A 17,179-nucleotide genomic window follows, 5' to 3' on the forward strand; every position below is an offset into this window, starting at 1 on the left:
GGGGAAAGATGCAGGCTCATCGTCGGAGCCGCATCAAAGTCAGGGACACGACATACGACGTAAATATACGTCATATGTCGTGAAGGGATTACATTGTTGTTTTTTTTTACGTTTTCCAGCTTTTGAGAAGTTAAAATGCTACATGAATGCTATGAAGACCCAGACTGAAGGGATATTCATTCCCCTTTTGTAAAGTGATGACATGCAGATATTTCTAGGATATGCCAACACTTTCCGATCTATTAGGGCCTAGAGCGCTGGTTCAGCACTACATGTCCTCCTATGTCCCTTCTCAATCAGCGCCGTATGATTGCAGGTGATTCCAGTGACAAGGACAAATCTCAACCAGGAAAACTAGAGAATAGCACAGACTGGCTGAAGCAACTTGATGCAGTACTTCCCGGATACACTTTAAAGAATGAGCTGGATATTCTGACTCTTCTAACACAGGTATCTTTTGTCATTTTCTCATCGCATATATTCTGATGGTTTAATTTTTTTGAATAAAAGAACCAGCAAAAAACTTGTATTATATTTCCCAGACAAATGCTATTATGATTTCCTGATGTGCAACTTCATTGCATAAATTTTGTAGTGAGAGTACGTGTCTCTGTATTTAAAGGAGGTTTTCCACCATTATATTTCATATTTATTGTATAGATAATAAAGAATAACAATATTGGCTAGTGAAGCATCACTACAATTAGGCTACGTTCACACTAACATTGAAGCTCCTATCTTTATAATGTAAGCTTCAACACACTTCTGGATCCGTTGTATAATTTATGCCACTGGTGCCCAACAGGCTTTATTGACTTCTAATAGGATCCATCAGATTCTGTGGGAGACTGTTGACAACTTAACCAGTTTAAGATCAGACCATTTTTCCCTATTCCTGACATTTTCTGGGTGTTTTTTGTACCTGCAGTACATTTAAAATGAAAAAAATTCTCACTCGAATGTTCAAATTTTAGCTTTTTAATATTGTGAAACCTATGACCTAATTTTTATATTCATATTTTTTGGGGGAGGAAAATGTGTGATATTTTGGGTGGGAATAAAGGATGTGTGTGTCTGTTTTTCATATTTTTTTTCTTCCTTCTGATCGCAAATGACCACTAAAATAGGCTAGCTATTTGGATTGGCTTTGTTTGTTTTTCCTGCCTTTTTATTATATTTTTTTTATTTATTTCAGATACTATTCCCCCCCTCCACCCCATCCAATAGGTCATAATAGACCTTTGCGTGATGGCATTTCATCATTTTAAATAATTATCTGATTTTCCCTGTAACTGAGACTGGTACATTAACCTCAGTTACAGGGGAAGTTCAACCTTCTGTCTGCAGAGCAGAGCTGAATTGGTCTCCTGCTCCCTCTCTACACCTAGTGATCACATGACTGCTGGGTCCAGAGGAGGAAGTGCTGTCATCTCTGCCTATTACTGTATACATGTCTTGTTCAGCGATGGGCAAGGCAATAATAAACCTCTGGTTTCTCTATGAGGAGTCTGCCTGTCTGACAACCTTTCCTGCTCATGCAGCTGCTTGATCTCGTGCAGCTGCTTGATCTCGTGCAGCTGCTTTACTATACAGTGGCAGTTTAGAACATTACCCTGCAGTAGAACATGGACAGTCTGGACGTTTAGTCTATGGGGAGGTCCAATACTTGAACTTGAAAACCATGTTGTCAGCTTCCAGAACTTGTTGTCAGCAGCACAGATTATTGGAACCACCAAGGGAGGCAGAATAAAGAAGCAATTATAAAGAAAAAGTTGTTTGTTTTTTTTTCATTTTTTTTTAAGCCAAAGAACCCCACAAATTACTTTACAATGGCTATTGATAGTCCTTTAGAATTTTGGCTATAACTGTGATTGCTAGAGAAGGCCTGTGGCTTCATAAGCATTAGAGAACTGCTCACTCTCCAGGGTTCACACCCACAAGTCCAGGGTACACACACAAGTCAAGTGTCTTGTATCCGCTATCAATATAACCTCATTTATAAATGGTAAACTTTGTGCTCTCGCCTTAAATTATGTATCTGATGTTTTTTAGGAGGAGACGATTGTAGAGAAGGCTGTAAATCATTGTTACATTAATAATGTGTCCAATCTGGATGTTCGCCAACTTCCTGTGTTACCTGAAGAAACTTCTCCTCCGCCTTCTCCATTTTCACCTTCACCTGCTAGTCCTGTTGAACCTCCTGCACCAGAACCAGAACCAGTTCCCACTCCTATACTGTGTCTTCTGCCTCCACCTCAGTCACCGAGTATTGATGAATCTATGGAAGCAGCTAAAATTAAGCAACGTGCACGTCCTTCTGAGGAGGGTGTGGAAGAATTGCGGCCAAAAATTAAGAAGTGGAAAGGTCTTCGTTGGAAGAGACTGCATATCCTAATCACTTTCCAAAAAATCAACTCTCGTAATTGTGAGAAGGAAGTGTGTGAGGTAATAGAAAGACTTGGCACTACACTAAAGCCTGACACCTTGCCTCAAGATCTCCGAAAGTGTTGCTTCTGTCATGAGGAAGGTGATGGGGCTACTGATGGACCTGCACGGCTTCTGAACCTTGATCTTGATCTCTGGGTTCACCTTAACTGTGCTTTGTGGTCTACAGAGGTATATGAGACCCAAGGGGGTGCACTGATTAATGTGGAAGTGGCACTGCATCGTGGGTTGCTTACAAAGTGCAGCCTGTGCCAGAAAACTGGTGCCACAAATAGCTGCAACCGCATACGTTGCCCAAATGTATATCACTTTGCCTGTGCCATCCGTGCCAAGTGCATGTTCTTCAAGGACAAGACTATGCTTTGTCCAATGCACAAGTTAAAGGGGCCTTGGGAGCAGGAACTGAGCTGCTTTACAGTCTTCCGGCGAGTATACATTGAACGCGATGAAGTCAGTCAGATTGCCAGCATCATTCAGCGAGGAGACCGAATTCACATGTTCAGAGTTGGGGGACTTGTTTTTCATGCAATTGGCCAGCTTCTGCCTCATCAAATACAAGACTTTCACAGTGTCACCGCCTTATATCCTGTGGGATTTGAGGCCACCCGAATTTATTGGAGCATGAGACATAGTCATCGTCGATGTTCTTATCGCTGTAGAGTGTGTGATAACAATGGTCAGCCTGAATTCACTGTGCAAGTTATTGAATATGGTTATGAGGATGTGGTGCTGAAAGATTCCTCTCCCCAAGGTAAGGGTTTTTTTTGTTTGTTTTATACATAAATGTGATGACATTTGGTAATTCTTTGCCAATTAGAAGTCCCAGCATATTATAGGAGACCTTTCACAGTTTAGACCTTAAAGTGCCTATACACCAGGTTTTGGGGACAGATCTTCTACTTGATCTATTGGCAGGGGCTGATCTCCTTTTAGGAGCAATGGATTAGGCATACTGAAATTCAACCTGTCTGATCATTCTATCCACCAACTTTTGCTGTTCAGCCAAAAAAAATGCTTTGGGCTCATTCACACTGACCCAGGTCTACGCAGCTTGAAAGCACCACTCCAGCAGTTTTTGCTTTTTCTGTGCCGGAGTTGTGCCATCACCGCTGCATCCGTCAGTTTGTGACCTGCCGGCTGCTCTAGTGTTTCATGCAGCGAGCCGGAGGTCACAACTCCATAAAAGTTTGAGAGCTTCGTTCTGGCTCTCATAGACTTGCATTGAGAGCTTGTGACATGACTTCCGGGCAGTCAGAAGTTGCGGTCGCAAGATAATGCTGCAGGACTGGAGCAGTGCCATAAAAAGGTGAAGACTCCGGAGTATAAGACCGGGGGCAGGACTTTACATTAGAAGCACCACTCCAACACTGCAAAGGAAAAAAAAAAACACAAGCTGGAGTGGTGCTTAAATCTGAAGGGCTCTTTCTTCTAGTAAAAAATATATACTGTTCTCAAACTGACCTATAGCCATGTAATAGAGTTAGTAGACTGGCGGATAATCTGGTCTTATAAGCGTTAGTAAAATGTAATACATTGTTAGAGAACTTTCCCTGACAAAGGGGTTTTCCCACAAAAAAAGTTCATTTTATTCAATATATATTGGAATAATAATAATTTCCACAATTGGATGTATTTAAACAACAAAAAAAAAATCTTCCTGTGCTGAGATAATCTTATAAAATGTGTGCCTGCTGTGTCCTGTATAATGGCTACATCTGACCGTACCGGAACATGGTCTGGTCATACCACAGCTCCTGGGCAGGAGAGCATGTAAAAAAAAGTATACAGACATTACAGCAGGGGATCGTAAATAATAATTATTTGAGGTAAAACATTTTTTAAAAAACAGGCAGGGAACTGTTTTACCTCACAGAAAGAACCAGCTGCGATCCAATGCTGTCCTGTCTGTATGCTCTCTTTTGTGTGTTCGTCCCCCCCTGCCCAGGAGATGTGGTGTGATCAGACCATGTTCCTGCACGTTCAGACACAGCCATTACACAGTACACAAAAGGGGCACATTTATAAGATTATCTCAGCACAGGAACATTTTTTTTTTAAAAAAAACACATCCAATTGTGGAAATTATTACTTTAAAATTAACTTTGTTCATGGGGAAACCCCTTAGGTCATTTTCAAATTTAAGTCCTAGAGTCTGTCTTTTTGTGAATATTTTGGTATATACACAAGTTTTTACCAGCTTCACACATGAGCAAATCAAGACGTCCACGAAACCTAGTCAGAGCGTGGAGCATAATGTCTGGACCGGCCGTGTCCCTCCTGACTCTGACTCAACAGACTAAGGGCTCTTTTGCACATGGCCGTATTTTCGTTCTGTGGGCAATCTGACAAAACAGCAGATCGCTCTCGGACCAGTGTTATGCTATGGGGCCGTGCACATGTCCGATTTTTTTTTCCTGGGACCAAGTCTGTCCGAGGAAAAGAAAACGCTGCAAGCCCAGGTTTGATCTGATATTCGTATTGAACTCAGCCATGCAAGTCAATGAGTGCTCCAAACCCTCAGACTGCACTCAAATTTATTTTGAGTACACTTCGATTTACACGGACTGGTAGAATGGAAAAGAGGGAGAAAATGGTTTTGCTCCACCTTCTCCTCATCTGAGAGAATCTGATCACACTGATCAAACGCCTGATCAGAGTGTGATTACAATAATCGGCCCGGGTGAGAAAATATACGATCTTATGCACTTGGCCTAATATGAATTTATAATAAACCTAAAATGTGTAAATAAATGTCCCAAAAGAAGACCTGACAAATACAAAGCACAATATCGCTACACAAAAAAACCCATGGGACATTAGACAAGGTTGAAATCAAGTGGAGGAGTACACAGGCCAAACAAAGATGGCATTTACATACAACATGTTAATTGAATAGAAATAAATAATTGAGCAATAGTAGTTATGATAATGTATCCATGCTTAATTATCCCACAACATATTAGTGATAGAAGCTGGGTGAAAAAAAAGAATACTTTTATGATTTTAATAATTGCTAATTCCCAGGAAATAAAGAGAACAGATGTGGCTGAATAACAATATACCACTGATTTGAAAAGTGTATTATAAGGTATAAAGTGGCAAGTGCTGCAATTATAGTAAGTATTCAAAGTGGGAAAAAATCGGAGTAGTTGAAAAATAAGGTTGAACAGTTCATATTAACAGTTGAATAACATGGGCTGCTCCCCCTCACCAACACTCCAAAGCGTGTTTCGCTACCTTCCTTCGTCAGGGAGTCAGAGTATGGACCATGATGTCCCGACCGGCCGTGTCCTACTTGACCCAGACTCAACAGGCTAAGTAGGAATTTTTTAAGGCTGTTGTGCTTTGGTCAGCAGACCCTCATCTAGTCCGGACATTATGGTCTGTATATGTGCTGTTTCACGGATGTTTGAATTCTGCCTTATTCAGGCTTTTAGTTAAGAAGAATAGCTCTGGCTAGAATCTGAAGACTGCAATGTATCACATTCTTTCTGTTTTATATGTATTTTTTCTAGTTCATTGACAATAACGACAATTAAAAAATAATAATTCTGTTTTCTATCCACCACAGCTCTCTGGAATCGCATTGCGGAGCCTGTTGCACGCATGAGGAGAGAAACTGGAATGCTTCGCCTTTTTCCAGAGTATTTGAAAGGGGAGGAGATGTTTGGACTGACATTGCATGCGGTGCTGCGCATCGCTGAATCTGTAAGTTATACAAGGTAGTGATGAGCGAAAAGATTCGCTTTATCCTGGTCCTGTGTCTTTTGAAACTCCGTGGCAGCCAGTCCAGGGCAGTGCAAACTTCCTTGGCCATCACGCTAATGCATCCTGGGCGCCTCTTGGGACTACTAGGTCTCTGCAATGTGCAAGAGGCACTCTGAATACTGGCCCGAGAGCGACGGCTGAGGAAGCTTGCTTTGCCTTGGTCCAGCTGTCACAAAGCTCCAGACCAGGGTAGTGTGAATCTTTGCCTGTCTCTAAAGTTGTTTTTTTTTTTTTTTTTAAATCTGTTTTTTTCACTAAAAATGCAAAAAGTCTATTTATACAAAGATGATTCTTTTTCATAATACCAAGCAATTGTGCATGAGAAAAAAAGAACCCGCTGATTTTTGCTCCTATAACAGCCCTCCTCTTCCACTCCTTCTCCACCCTCAATACGGCTACTTTCCCATATTGATCAGTCCAGAGTTGAGTCGTGTGGCCTTGTTTCCATGTCAAAAATATGGCTTTTGGCCTCAATTCCTCAATGAAGACCACTTCTGGACAGGCTTTGTAGATTATTAGCTGGGTCCCACATGTTGCTGCCAGTTCTGAGTTGGGGACAATGCTGGCCATTTTCCGATTTCGAAGAGGTATAAGCATGATGTGTCTTTCATCCATTGCACTGTTTCCTTGGCCAAGCGCTGCACCTACAACCACTGTGCCAGGTTGAAATTCACCATGTCTGATCCGTCTATCCACCAACTTTTGCTACTCAACCCCAATAAAATGCTTTCGGTTCGTTCACACTAACTTTTGACTACCCTGCTTTAATCTGATGAGTGCTTTCTTCTAGTACAAAATATACTGTTCTCAAAAACTGATATACAGCCATGTGATAGTTTGCAAACTGATAGATAATCTGGTCTTTTAAGTGATAGTAAAATGTTAGAACTTTCCTCCACAACAGTACTCAACATTGCCCATTTCTTGTTGCTTCTTCAAAAGTGTGAACAGCACATCTTGAAACTCCAGTCTGTTTTGAAGACTGGCTGATGCAGTATAACTACTGTGTGTCTTGTTGCTGTACTCAGTCTTCTATGGTGTATGACCTGTGATATGAAACTGTCTTCCACAACCTCACCTTTGCTGAAGAGTTAGGCTGTTCCTCTCCCAGTTTAAAGACTCCAATACAGTAGTTTCCATTAATAACTGTTTTAAAGTACATATGAAACTGATGATCATTATCACCTGTTCTGTATAAATGGTTACTCATACACATGACTATAATTTTACAAAATCACTGACCTGCAGTGTACCTTGACTAATTAATGCTGTTTTGAAGGCAAAAGGAGGTCACGCCAAATATTGATTTGATGTTGATTTCTCTTTTGTTCAAAAGGGGGACTAAAATTGCATTACATACTTCATCAGTTGTGTCCAACGGAATCTTATTTATTGATAGTTTTCATCTTGTATTTTTTTTTTGTCTTATTTCTAGTTACCTGGAGTAGAGCATTGTCAGAACTATCTCTTCCGGTATGGTCGACATCCTTTAATGGAGCTGCCGCTCATGATCAACCCAACTGGCTGTGCCAGGTCTGAGCCCAAGATCATGACCCACTATAAAAGGTAAATTTTCTAATAGGAGGTTGAAATCGCTGCTATAATTGCCTTTCATTACAAGTGGCGTTTGTACTGCTATATGGTTTGAAAAGTTTTCCTCATGAAATATTATAAAATAACTAATACCCCTTAAATTCCCCATTTCAGCACCACTGCTTTGATGGTCCTTGCCGGTTCTGCAGGTGCCACAAACTGTGTCATTCATGGGACTGATCTCAGAAGTGACACCTGCATAAACTGCACATAAATGATGTCCGTATGTGATTGTGCAGGACCAGTGGAACACCCTGACTTAGAGGTTGTCCACTACTTATACATTGATGCCCTATTAGTAGGATAGGGCATCAATGTCTGATCTACCGGGGTCCAGCACCCATGCTGATCAGCTGCTATCTGTGTCGGTGGCAACGGCCATCTGCCAGAAGTACTTACATGCTGAGCTTGGCCGTCTAGTTGTAGTGACCGCCGTGGAGTACTACACATCTGCCTCCTATTCAGTTCAATGGGAGGCGGATGTGTAGTACCCCGCGGCGGCCACTACAACTAGACTGCCAACCTCAGCAAGTAAGTAATTCCGGCCAGCGGCCACTGACACAGATAGCTGCTGATTGGTGGGGGTTCCAGGTGCCGGACCCTCGCCGATCAAACATTGATGCCCTATCCTATGAATAGTGGACTACCTCTTAAATTCCTGAATAGGTTTTTAGGTTTTTTTTTTAATGGTTTGTTTTTTAAATTACATTTTCTACCCAGGAATGCATGTATATTTTTGTTTTGTTTTTTTTGGGGGTGTGAATTTTTTTTTTTACTTTTTTTTTTTTTTTCCCTTACAGGCCTCACACTCTTAATAGCACTAGTATGTCCAAAGCTTATCAGAGCACCTTTACAGGGGAGACAAATACACCTTACAGCAAGCAGTTTGTGCACTCAAAGTCCTCCCAGTACCGTAGGCTGAAGACCGAATGGAAGAACAATGTATATCTAGCTCGTTCTCGAATACAAGGACTAGGGCTATATGCTTCCAAAGATCTGGAGAAGCACACCATGGTGATAGAATACATTGGCACTATCATAAGAAATGAAGTTGCAAACCGTCGAGAGAAAATCTATGAAGAGCAGGTGCGTAAATTCAGGAAATATCTCAGCTAGTGCTTTGTCAGTGTTCCCTCTAATTTGTAGAAAAGCATAGCTTTTTTTTATTTTAATCTCACAAATTCATGACTTTAAAAAAAAAATAAAAAATCCTGTTTTCACAGAACCGGGGAATCTACATGTTCCGAATTAATAACGAGCATGTGATTGATGCCACGTTGACTGGTGGCCCTGCTAGGTGAGTGTACAGGTTCTAGACAGAAAAGAGAAAATTGGCAGAAGAGACTTATTGAAGTGTTGCCTCGATGTTCATGGACTTTGGTAGATATTCTTTCACCACATCTGTATAGCTGACATTACCAAGTCTGTCATTTCTCCTGCTTAAAAAAAAAAATGAACCACATGCCATTTACACATTGTAAATTAATATCTTTCTCACTACTGTTCAATATTACAGGTACATCAACCATTCCTGTGCCCCTAATTGTGTTGCCGAAGTAGTCACGTTTGACAAAGAAGACAAAATCATCATCATCTCTAGTCGTAGGATACCAAAAGGAGAGGAGGTACGGATTCCACTGTTTGTAGGGGTCTTCTAGTTTCCTGTAGCCTATTCTGTCGTTTGTAAGGCACGCAGCCCAATTTTTAGAGGGGTATTCCCATCTCCAAGATCCTATCCCAATATGTAGTAGGTGTAATAATATTAGAAAATGCCTCCAATTAGAAATGTAGTACAGTTCTTCTGACTCGCTATGTTGCTTACCCCGTACAGTAGCTTAGGTATCCATGGTTATGACCACTCAGTGACAATTAGCTGTTAGTGGTTGTAACCATGGATGCCTAAGCTACTGCAATGCCCTGCTCATGGGGTAAGCAACATAGCGAGTCAGCAGCAACTATACCACCTTTCTAATTGGAGGTATTTGCTAATTTTATTACACTTACTACATAATGGGATATGACTGAGTTGTAAATAAATGTAAAGTTGCATGTTGTGTGCCACTTGCATTTAAGTCTATGGCAGTTATGTCTCGAGCAACTTGTCAGAGGATCCAACACATCTGGAAACATTTGCAACTCTGTCTTATTCACAGGTCGCAACGTGACACAATAGTAAATTATTACATCAAATGTTGCCATGTGTTGCTGCAATTTCAATGTCGTGTGACAGCTGCCATGAGGCCCCAGCTTTAAAGGGAGCCTGTTAGGGGGAAAAAATGTTATTAAGCTGGAGATATGGGGTTAATCTGCAGATTAGTAGTGTTCAGACTGTGCAGCTGCCGCACTGAAAGCCTGGCCCCCATGTGGAATTGATCTTTATTCCTCCCGGCAGCCTCGGGCTTTCAGTCAGAGGTTTGTCGGTGCGGCTTTAGTCACCACTCAGTACATAGTGAGTGACGGCGTCAGAACACAATTAACCTGCAGATTAACCCCATATCTGCAGGTTAGTAGCTGTTTTTCACATGACAGGTTCCTGTTTAAGCCAAATAGGCCCAGGTTGATGTTAGAAATAAAAATTTTAATATATGTACATTACTCCTGGACCCGCGTCTCTACTCACACAGTACTGTGCCCCCCAATAGTCGCCTGGCATCAACATCCACTAGCAGTGTTTCAATCTGCGGTTGCAGCTTTCATGTTGCTTCCATACAGAAGAGAGACTAGACTGTGTGTGGAGGAGGGGTATTGGTCTAGGAGGTCATACATTTATATTTCTTACACCACACTCAGCCTACTGAGATTAACTTAGTCGTGCAAAGCCCATTTAAACTGAATTTGTCGGCTGTTTCATGCTGCCCAAACCATTGACAACATAATGTGGAAAGGTTCCCTCATTACAGAAATCTGTTTTCTCTGAAACCCTGCAACATTTCAGAGAAATTATAGCCAAAAAAGAAGCCAAGCCTAGGGCGACAAGGCCCCTCTGCGTTCTGTAAAGAAGGAGCTTGTCTGTAGGTTATGCTGCCATGGTTTGGTCAGAATGAAACTGACAGGTTCCCTCTAAACATGAATGTTTCTAAGTTACCAACCACATCAGGTAGTGTTGTGATCAGAATTTTTCTAACTCCCCCTCCCCCCAATCGCAAATTGCATAAGTTGAAAAAGACGCAAGACAATCAAGTAACAAGAACAATTATCAAAATTCATCACAAAATGCCACTTTTATTGACCACTGCAATCTCCGAAATATTGAACCCCTACATGATCAAGCGTCTTTAGTACCTAGTAGAGCACCTCTTGCTGTTATGACCTGCTGCAAATGTGCATCACCAGACATCCGTTTCTGTCAGCGTTCCTGTGGAATCTTAGACCATTCCATTGGAAATGGCCTCCGGGTCATTAGTATTTGTGCTGCAACAGCTGCCTTCACATCCCGCCAAGACACCAGTCAGGTGACTCGCGGCCACACCAGAATAGTCCAGGACTTCTTATGAATCCAAGCCTTGTGTGTGATCATTTTCCTATTAAAAAGGTCTGTTGAGGCCCAAGTTTCAGCTTCCTCACAGAAGGCATGACATTTTCTCTTAGGGTTTCCTGATACTTAATTAAACCCATGTTGCCCTTCCCAAGTTTCAAGTTTCCAGACCCAGAGCATCACTGAGCCACCACCATGCTTCATTGTAGGCAGGGTGTTTTCAGCTTGTGCTTCATTCTTCTCCCTCCAGACTTACCGCTGATCCATAACTATGAAAAACGTGCTTTTTGCTTCATCGCTCCATAGAACAGAATCCTCAAACTTCTGTGGGTTATCTATATGGTTTTGAGCATACTGGAGTCAAGTTTTCTTGTGCTTTTGTCTCAGTGGAGGTGACATCTTTGAGTGGAAACGGACAGTGTTTAGTATGTGACTAAGGCCTCATTCAGACTTCTGTTTTCTTTTAATGTATCTAACAACGGACAGAGTTTCATCCGTGACATTGGTCAGAGTTTGGGCAAACAATCAGATTTTTTTCCTCGGACCGAGTGGTACACGCAAAATTATGGAGATGTCCAATATTGATCCGAGTGTCAGATTAAAATCAGCAATGCAAGTCTGGATCAGTGAAAAAAAATTGGACAGCATTTGGATGCCATCCGTGTGCTGTCAGTTTTTCACTGACTGATGCATAGTAGAAGGTGGAGAAACGGGTTTGCTTTGGTTTTTCTTTTTCTCATCAGTGAAAAAAACTGATGAAACTGACCAAACTCTGCTGAAAATCTGACGTTCAGCCTGTTTTTCTTGTACAGCCAAAAAAACTGATGCATGAATGAGTCCTTACTGTGCAAAATAAAACCCCAGTCCCTGCTGCCACCAAGTCTTACTGCAGGTTTTTTGCAGTTGCTCGAGATTTTGCACCAAACCAGGAATCGGGGCAGTCTGTGATCGCTTCCTCTTTCTGCCACGTTGGGTAGTGTAGTCAGTTTTTTTTTTAAAAAAAAAACTTGTGAACTCTGCTTCCAACATTGTCTCCGGAAATACTTAAATGCCTTAGTTATCTTTCTGTATTTTTCTTGTTTGTGTGAAAGGTAATGATCGCTTATCTTACCTTTTTGGACCGCTCTCCTATTTCTAACATGCAATCAAATGTCCCCCGTAACCAGTCCAGGTGATTGATGGTTTCTCAGTCGCACCTGATGCAACTAATGAAGCCCTTAATTGTTGGCATCAGGTTTAGAGCTTGACAGCATACGAGTTGTACTCGTATGACGGAGTCTATTCAGGGGGATGAATTATTCTGAGACTGCAGTAGTCATTAAAACTGGCATTTTGAATTTGGAGAAATGTTATGTTCTACTATATAAGGCTGTGTGTCCACGATGCGTTTTTTAAGCGTTTTTGCAGCGGCAATTTCTTGGTTAAAAAACGCTTGGTAGAAGGTCTGCCATGTTCCCCAATGATAATCCGCATGTGCTGTGCACATGCTGTGGAAATTTCTGCTGCGGATTATCATTGCGGAAAAACACGCAGCACTACCAATTATTTTGCGGAAGTGCTGCATTTTCGCCGCCATTGACTTGCATTGGAACGCTTAGATTCCGCATCACTGGATCTGTACATGCGGAATCCATGCGTTTCAATGTGCGGATGGTACTCGGGTGTGGAGGACAGGAGACTCTCCTCCGGACCCGGGTACCATAGAACCTGTTAAAAAAAAAAAAGAATAAAATAAAAAGTAAATATTATACTTACCTTCTGATGGCCCCCAGTGTGCTTGTCTCCGCTTGCCGGCAGATTGCAGGTCCTTCAGTGTACCGCGAGCTGCCGGCAAGCCAGGACGGATCGAATAAAGACTCTGGGGGCCATCAGAAGGTAAGTATATATTTATTTTTTACCTTTCTGTACGGTCACACTATATAAATCCATACCATTTGCATGGATTTATATAGTGTGACCAGGTTGTCAAGCACTTTCCAAGTGATGCTAAAATCACTTGGAAAGCGCTTGTCAACCCGAATGCGAAAATGAAAGTGAAGAACGCTTCACATCCGCATGTCCCTGGCAGGAAAAACGCATGTACAATCCGCATGCGTTTTTTCTGCCAGAGAGATGCAGAAACGCTCAGGAAAAAATCCGGCACATAGCCTTAATCATTCTTGTTTTGGTTTATTGCAGAAAGCTTTAAAGCACCACTCCAGCTTTTTTTTTATTTTTTTTTTTATTTCAGCCCTGGAGTGGTGCCAAGTTCCCTGACGCTGGTCTTATACTACTGGCCATAATCTTCAGCTGTTCCTGGCGCTATCTTACGACCGGAACTTCTAACTGACCGGAACTTAGAGGTTAACAGTCGTTCTTGCGCTCATAGACTTGCATAGAGCTGTGACTTCTGGCTCGCCGAGCAAACACTGGTGCGATCCGGCAGGTCACAAACTGCCAGAGATCGACCAGAGCGGTGCTGGGAACAGTTGAAGACTGCGACTGATAAGTAGAAGACTAGCAGCAGGGAACTATAATTAGTAGCACCACTCCAGCCCTGCAATAAAAAAAACTACTGGAGTGATGCTTTTAATTTTGATAATGAACCTAATTTGCATTGGGGTTTTAATCATCTTGAGCACAATTGTGTCTTGAAAGTAGAGAAGCATTAAAATCCAGAGTATATAAAAGTGGACCTATTTCTTGCTCAGAAAAATTGAGATAAATGCCTTGTAGAAATCCCTGAGCTCCCCTGATTCTGCTGCTTTTTTCTGTTTTGCGCTGCATCACTCCTTTGCAGAGAGTCGCATTTATTTCTTCTGGAGTACAATATGTGAAATCTCTACTTTGCAGTCCAACTGGGTGTTACTTCAGTCTTCTCTGGGGACGTGTACTTTCACCCCTCTCTCCCAGATGCTGCCAATCATAGCTCAACAAAGCAGAGATTTGACATGGTGCGCTCCAGAAAAAAAACAAATGTGACTCTGCAAAGGAGTATCAGAATGGAGAAATCGAAGGGATTTTTACAAGATATTTAAGTAAATTTTTCTGAGTGAGTGACAAGTCCTCTTTAAAAAGTAGCAGAACTTTATTTTAGTTTCAGATTGTAAATATGAGACACAGCTAAATTGTAAAACTTGTTCTCCTTTATCTTTCCTCCTAGCTAACCTATGATTACCAGTTTGACTTTGAAGATGATCAGCACAAGATTCCTTGTCACTGCGGGGCATGGAACTGCCGCAAATGGATGAATTGAACATGGTGAACTTCAACTGCCTCCAGTCATCCCTCATTAATGTGCCCTGTCTATGAAAAGCCTAGGAGCCGAGCACAGAACATCAGCGTGTCTCTACCATCACTTCATCCTGTTATCTTTTGAGGCCTTCCTGGCCAGTTTTACACGCTCTCTGCATCATGATAATAGAAGGTGTGGTGATGTTACCTGTCCGAAGGCTTTCACTGTAGTGGATGGAAGAAACTGCAGGAGGACGCTCTTCTGCAAACACACGTTCTAGCGGGGCATATGTTTAGTGTGACACCACTTTCTTCCTCCAAGTAACATATGATCTAACTAGGAAGAAAGGTGGTTTTTATTTTTTTTCCTTTTGGTTTTTACCTAAATGAATATTTTGCGCTATCGTCTCAAAGTAAACGAGAATACATAAAAAGAGAAAAAAAAATAGTCATTAGTTAATAAAGCAGTTTGACAATCCTAAATCTACAGGACCCTCCGAGCGCAAAAGAGAGCACATAAGACTGCAGAATAAAGAGCACAGGAGATGCTTTCGTTGAGCGCGAGAGACAGTCCCTTGACTGTTACCTGTCACAGCTACCCAATCCCAGAGGCACCTGGCCAGCACCTACCTCATCTGCCTGTTGGATACTAATGTGTATATGTGACACTCCCACGGCAATCTAAGATAGATAGCACCTCATAAACATGGACACAGCTCTTATGATGGGACTGTAATTGAGACCTAAACCACCCATCCCAGACGGTCACGACTAATTTTTTAAAAAAATTTTGTTTTATTTTAAACCCCCTCAACTGAAGCTTTTTGACCTGCTTCTCGGCCATAAAATGTCTCCTAGCAGGTAGGAGTGCACTAAGGATCGTGTTTTCTGCTAACTGCCTGCTTGTGGTCTGTCCTAAGCAATCCATATTCTCCCCTATTCTGTGCCTGAAACCTCACCCTTCTCTATACAGTATATGGAATATGAAGTGTAGTAGAAACACCTAATTTGTGATGGGGTAAACTGCTTTTAATGGCAGACGTATGTGTGTGACTGTATGTTTACCTTGGTTTATATTCTTTTAAAAAAACAAACAAAAAAAACCCTGTGCGTTTCATGAAACTCGGTAATCACAGTATTTCTGTAAAGTCCCTGGTGGAGCGGGCAAAGGAAGTTAGTATATTTTGTCACCATGGGCTTCTGGTTGTAGAAATGCACTGCTGCGTCTTGCCCAGCCGTAATTTTTCCATTTTCTTTTTTTTTTTTCCACTTGCATTATTCTGACGCTGCTGTCCTTCTCTTCAATATATGTAATTCATATCCTGATTATTATTTTAGCACAGTACACGGGGTGGGAATAGGTGAAGGGGCTTTATTTATTTGTACATGTAATTATATTTATGTATTACAGCCTTGCGAGGGAAGTACAGGGTCATTTTCTATGACTGGCATGGTGTCCTAGATTTTGGCATATGCTACACACTCTGTGATCAATAATCCTATCCTATGGAGGAGTAAAATAGGGTGACGCTCCAAGTGTCTCATCCGCCGCAGAGTAGGTCACAATCCTCTGGCTTCCATACTAGATTTGTTTCTAGATCTGATTGCTTCCTGCACCTGAGCAGAGAGTGATCTTCTACCCACCTCTACCCCTACCAACCTACTATGAGCTGCATTTTTTTTTTTTTTTTATTAACCCCCCCCCACCCCCATCCCCAGCAGTTTAAGGTGATTTTTTTTTTTATGAGCGCACAGAGAAAAAAATAAATAAAGGAATCAACGGCGATCCGCATCCAAGGGCATTTAAAATCAAACCTAGTGTGAATATGATAAAATATTAAGTGCTGTTGCTTTTTAACACAAAGCTGCTTCCACAACTGTTTAAAAGCTGCAAAATTGTACAAAATAAAGAGAAAATGTAAATAAACGATACAAGAAAAATACCTTAAAAAAAAAATAAAATTAAATGTTGTGCATAGTCGGACACCGTATTATTGAGAAACCACTGGACACTATGAAAAGCCTGAAAATTTGAATTTTTCTTTTTAAAACCATAAATTTGGAAAGATCCTCAACCTTTTCATTGGAAGCTGGCGGACTATCCCCGTCAGTGCTATTAGCCTATTCTAGATATGACATATTGTAATGTAGCTTTTAGGTAAACCCTATACAGTTTTTATTTTTTTTATATATATAAATATATATATAAACTATAATCAAACCCATGCTTGAAATACTTGATTTTATTTCCCCTCCCCTGCTTGTACAAACACTTTAATTTGCCGTGTTTTTGGTTTTTATTTGGTCTCTATTTGCAAGTACGTTTTTCATCCATTGTTTTGTTCTTTTCTTTCTTAAACCATTTCCCCTTTTTTTTTGTGACGAGATTCCATAGGGAGCTGTAATTTGTGCGGTGAGGATTCTGTACAGAAGATTTGTCCTTCGTAGAAAACATAAAATTATTCCTTTTTTAAAAAAAAAATAAAATAAAAACTTGTACGTGGCATGTTTTGTATTGAATATAATTTTGAAATGTATATAATTTATGTGAAAGAGGCAAGTAAGAAAAGCTTAATTGCTTCTTTTGGTTTGTTTTTAAAGGACAAATAAAAATGCATTTTAAATACTTCGAGGTGGAGGAATTTTTTTTGTTCACATTTGTACTTGCACTCATCGGTGTTGTAG

General features: G+C 41.1%; 1 protein-coding gene across 3 annotated transcripts in view; it reads left to right on the forward strand.

The window, feature by feature from the left end:
• Window positions 1–17,123, forward strand: part of KMT2D (lysine methyltransferase 2D) — a 176,884-nt gene extending 159,761 nt beyond the window's left edge. For all 3 annotated transcript variants that reach the window (XM_073663778.1, XM_073663779.1, XM_073663780.1), the window contains exons 46-53: window positions 317–450; window positions 2,053–3,196; window positions 6,017–6,153; window positions 7,649–7,779; window positions 8,607–8,892; window positions 9,030–9,103; window positions 9,323–9,431; window positions 14,424–17,123. In XM_073663778.1, the coding sequence (XP_073519879.1) occupies window positions 317–450; window positions 2,053–3,196; window positions 6,017–6,153; window positions 7,649–7,779; window positions 8,607–8,892; window positions 9,030–9,103; window positions 9,323–9,431; window positions 14,424–14,516 (2,108 nt within the window). In that variant the 3' untranslated portion in view covers window positions 14,517–17,123. The remainder of the gene's footprint in view (window positions 1–316; window positions 451–2,052; window positions 3,197–6,016; window positions 6,154–7,648; window positions 7,780–8,606; window positions 8,893–9,029; window positions 9,104–9,322; window positions 9,432–14,423) is intronic.
• Window positions 17,124–17,179: the final 56 nt, after the last annotated feature.

The sequence above is a fragment of the Phyllobates terribilis genome, unplaced genomic scaffold, assembly GCF_046119375.1.
Source record: "Phyllobates terribilis strain yellow unplaced genomic scaffold, ASM4611937v1 Scaffold_2__4_contigs__length_985480577, whole genome shotgun sequence".
In the NCBI taxonomy this organism is placed as follows: Eukaryota; Metazoa; Chordata; class Amphibia; order Anura; family Dendrobatidae; genus Phyllobates; species Phyllobates terribilis.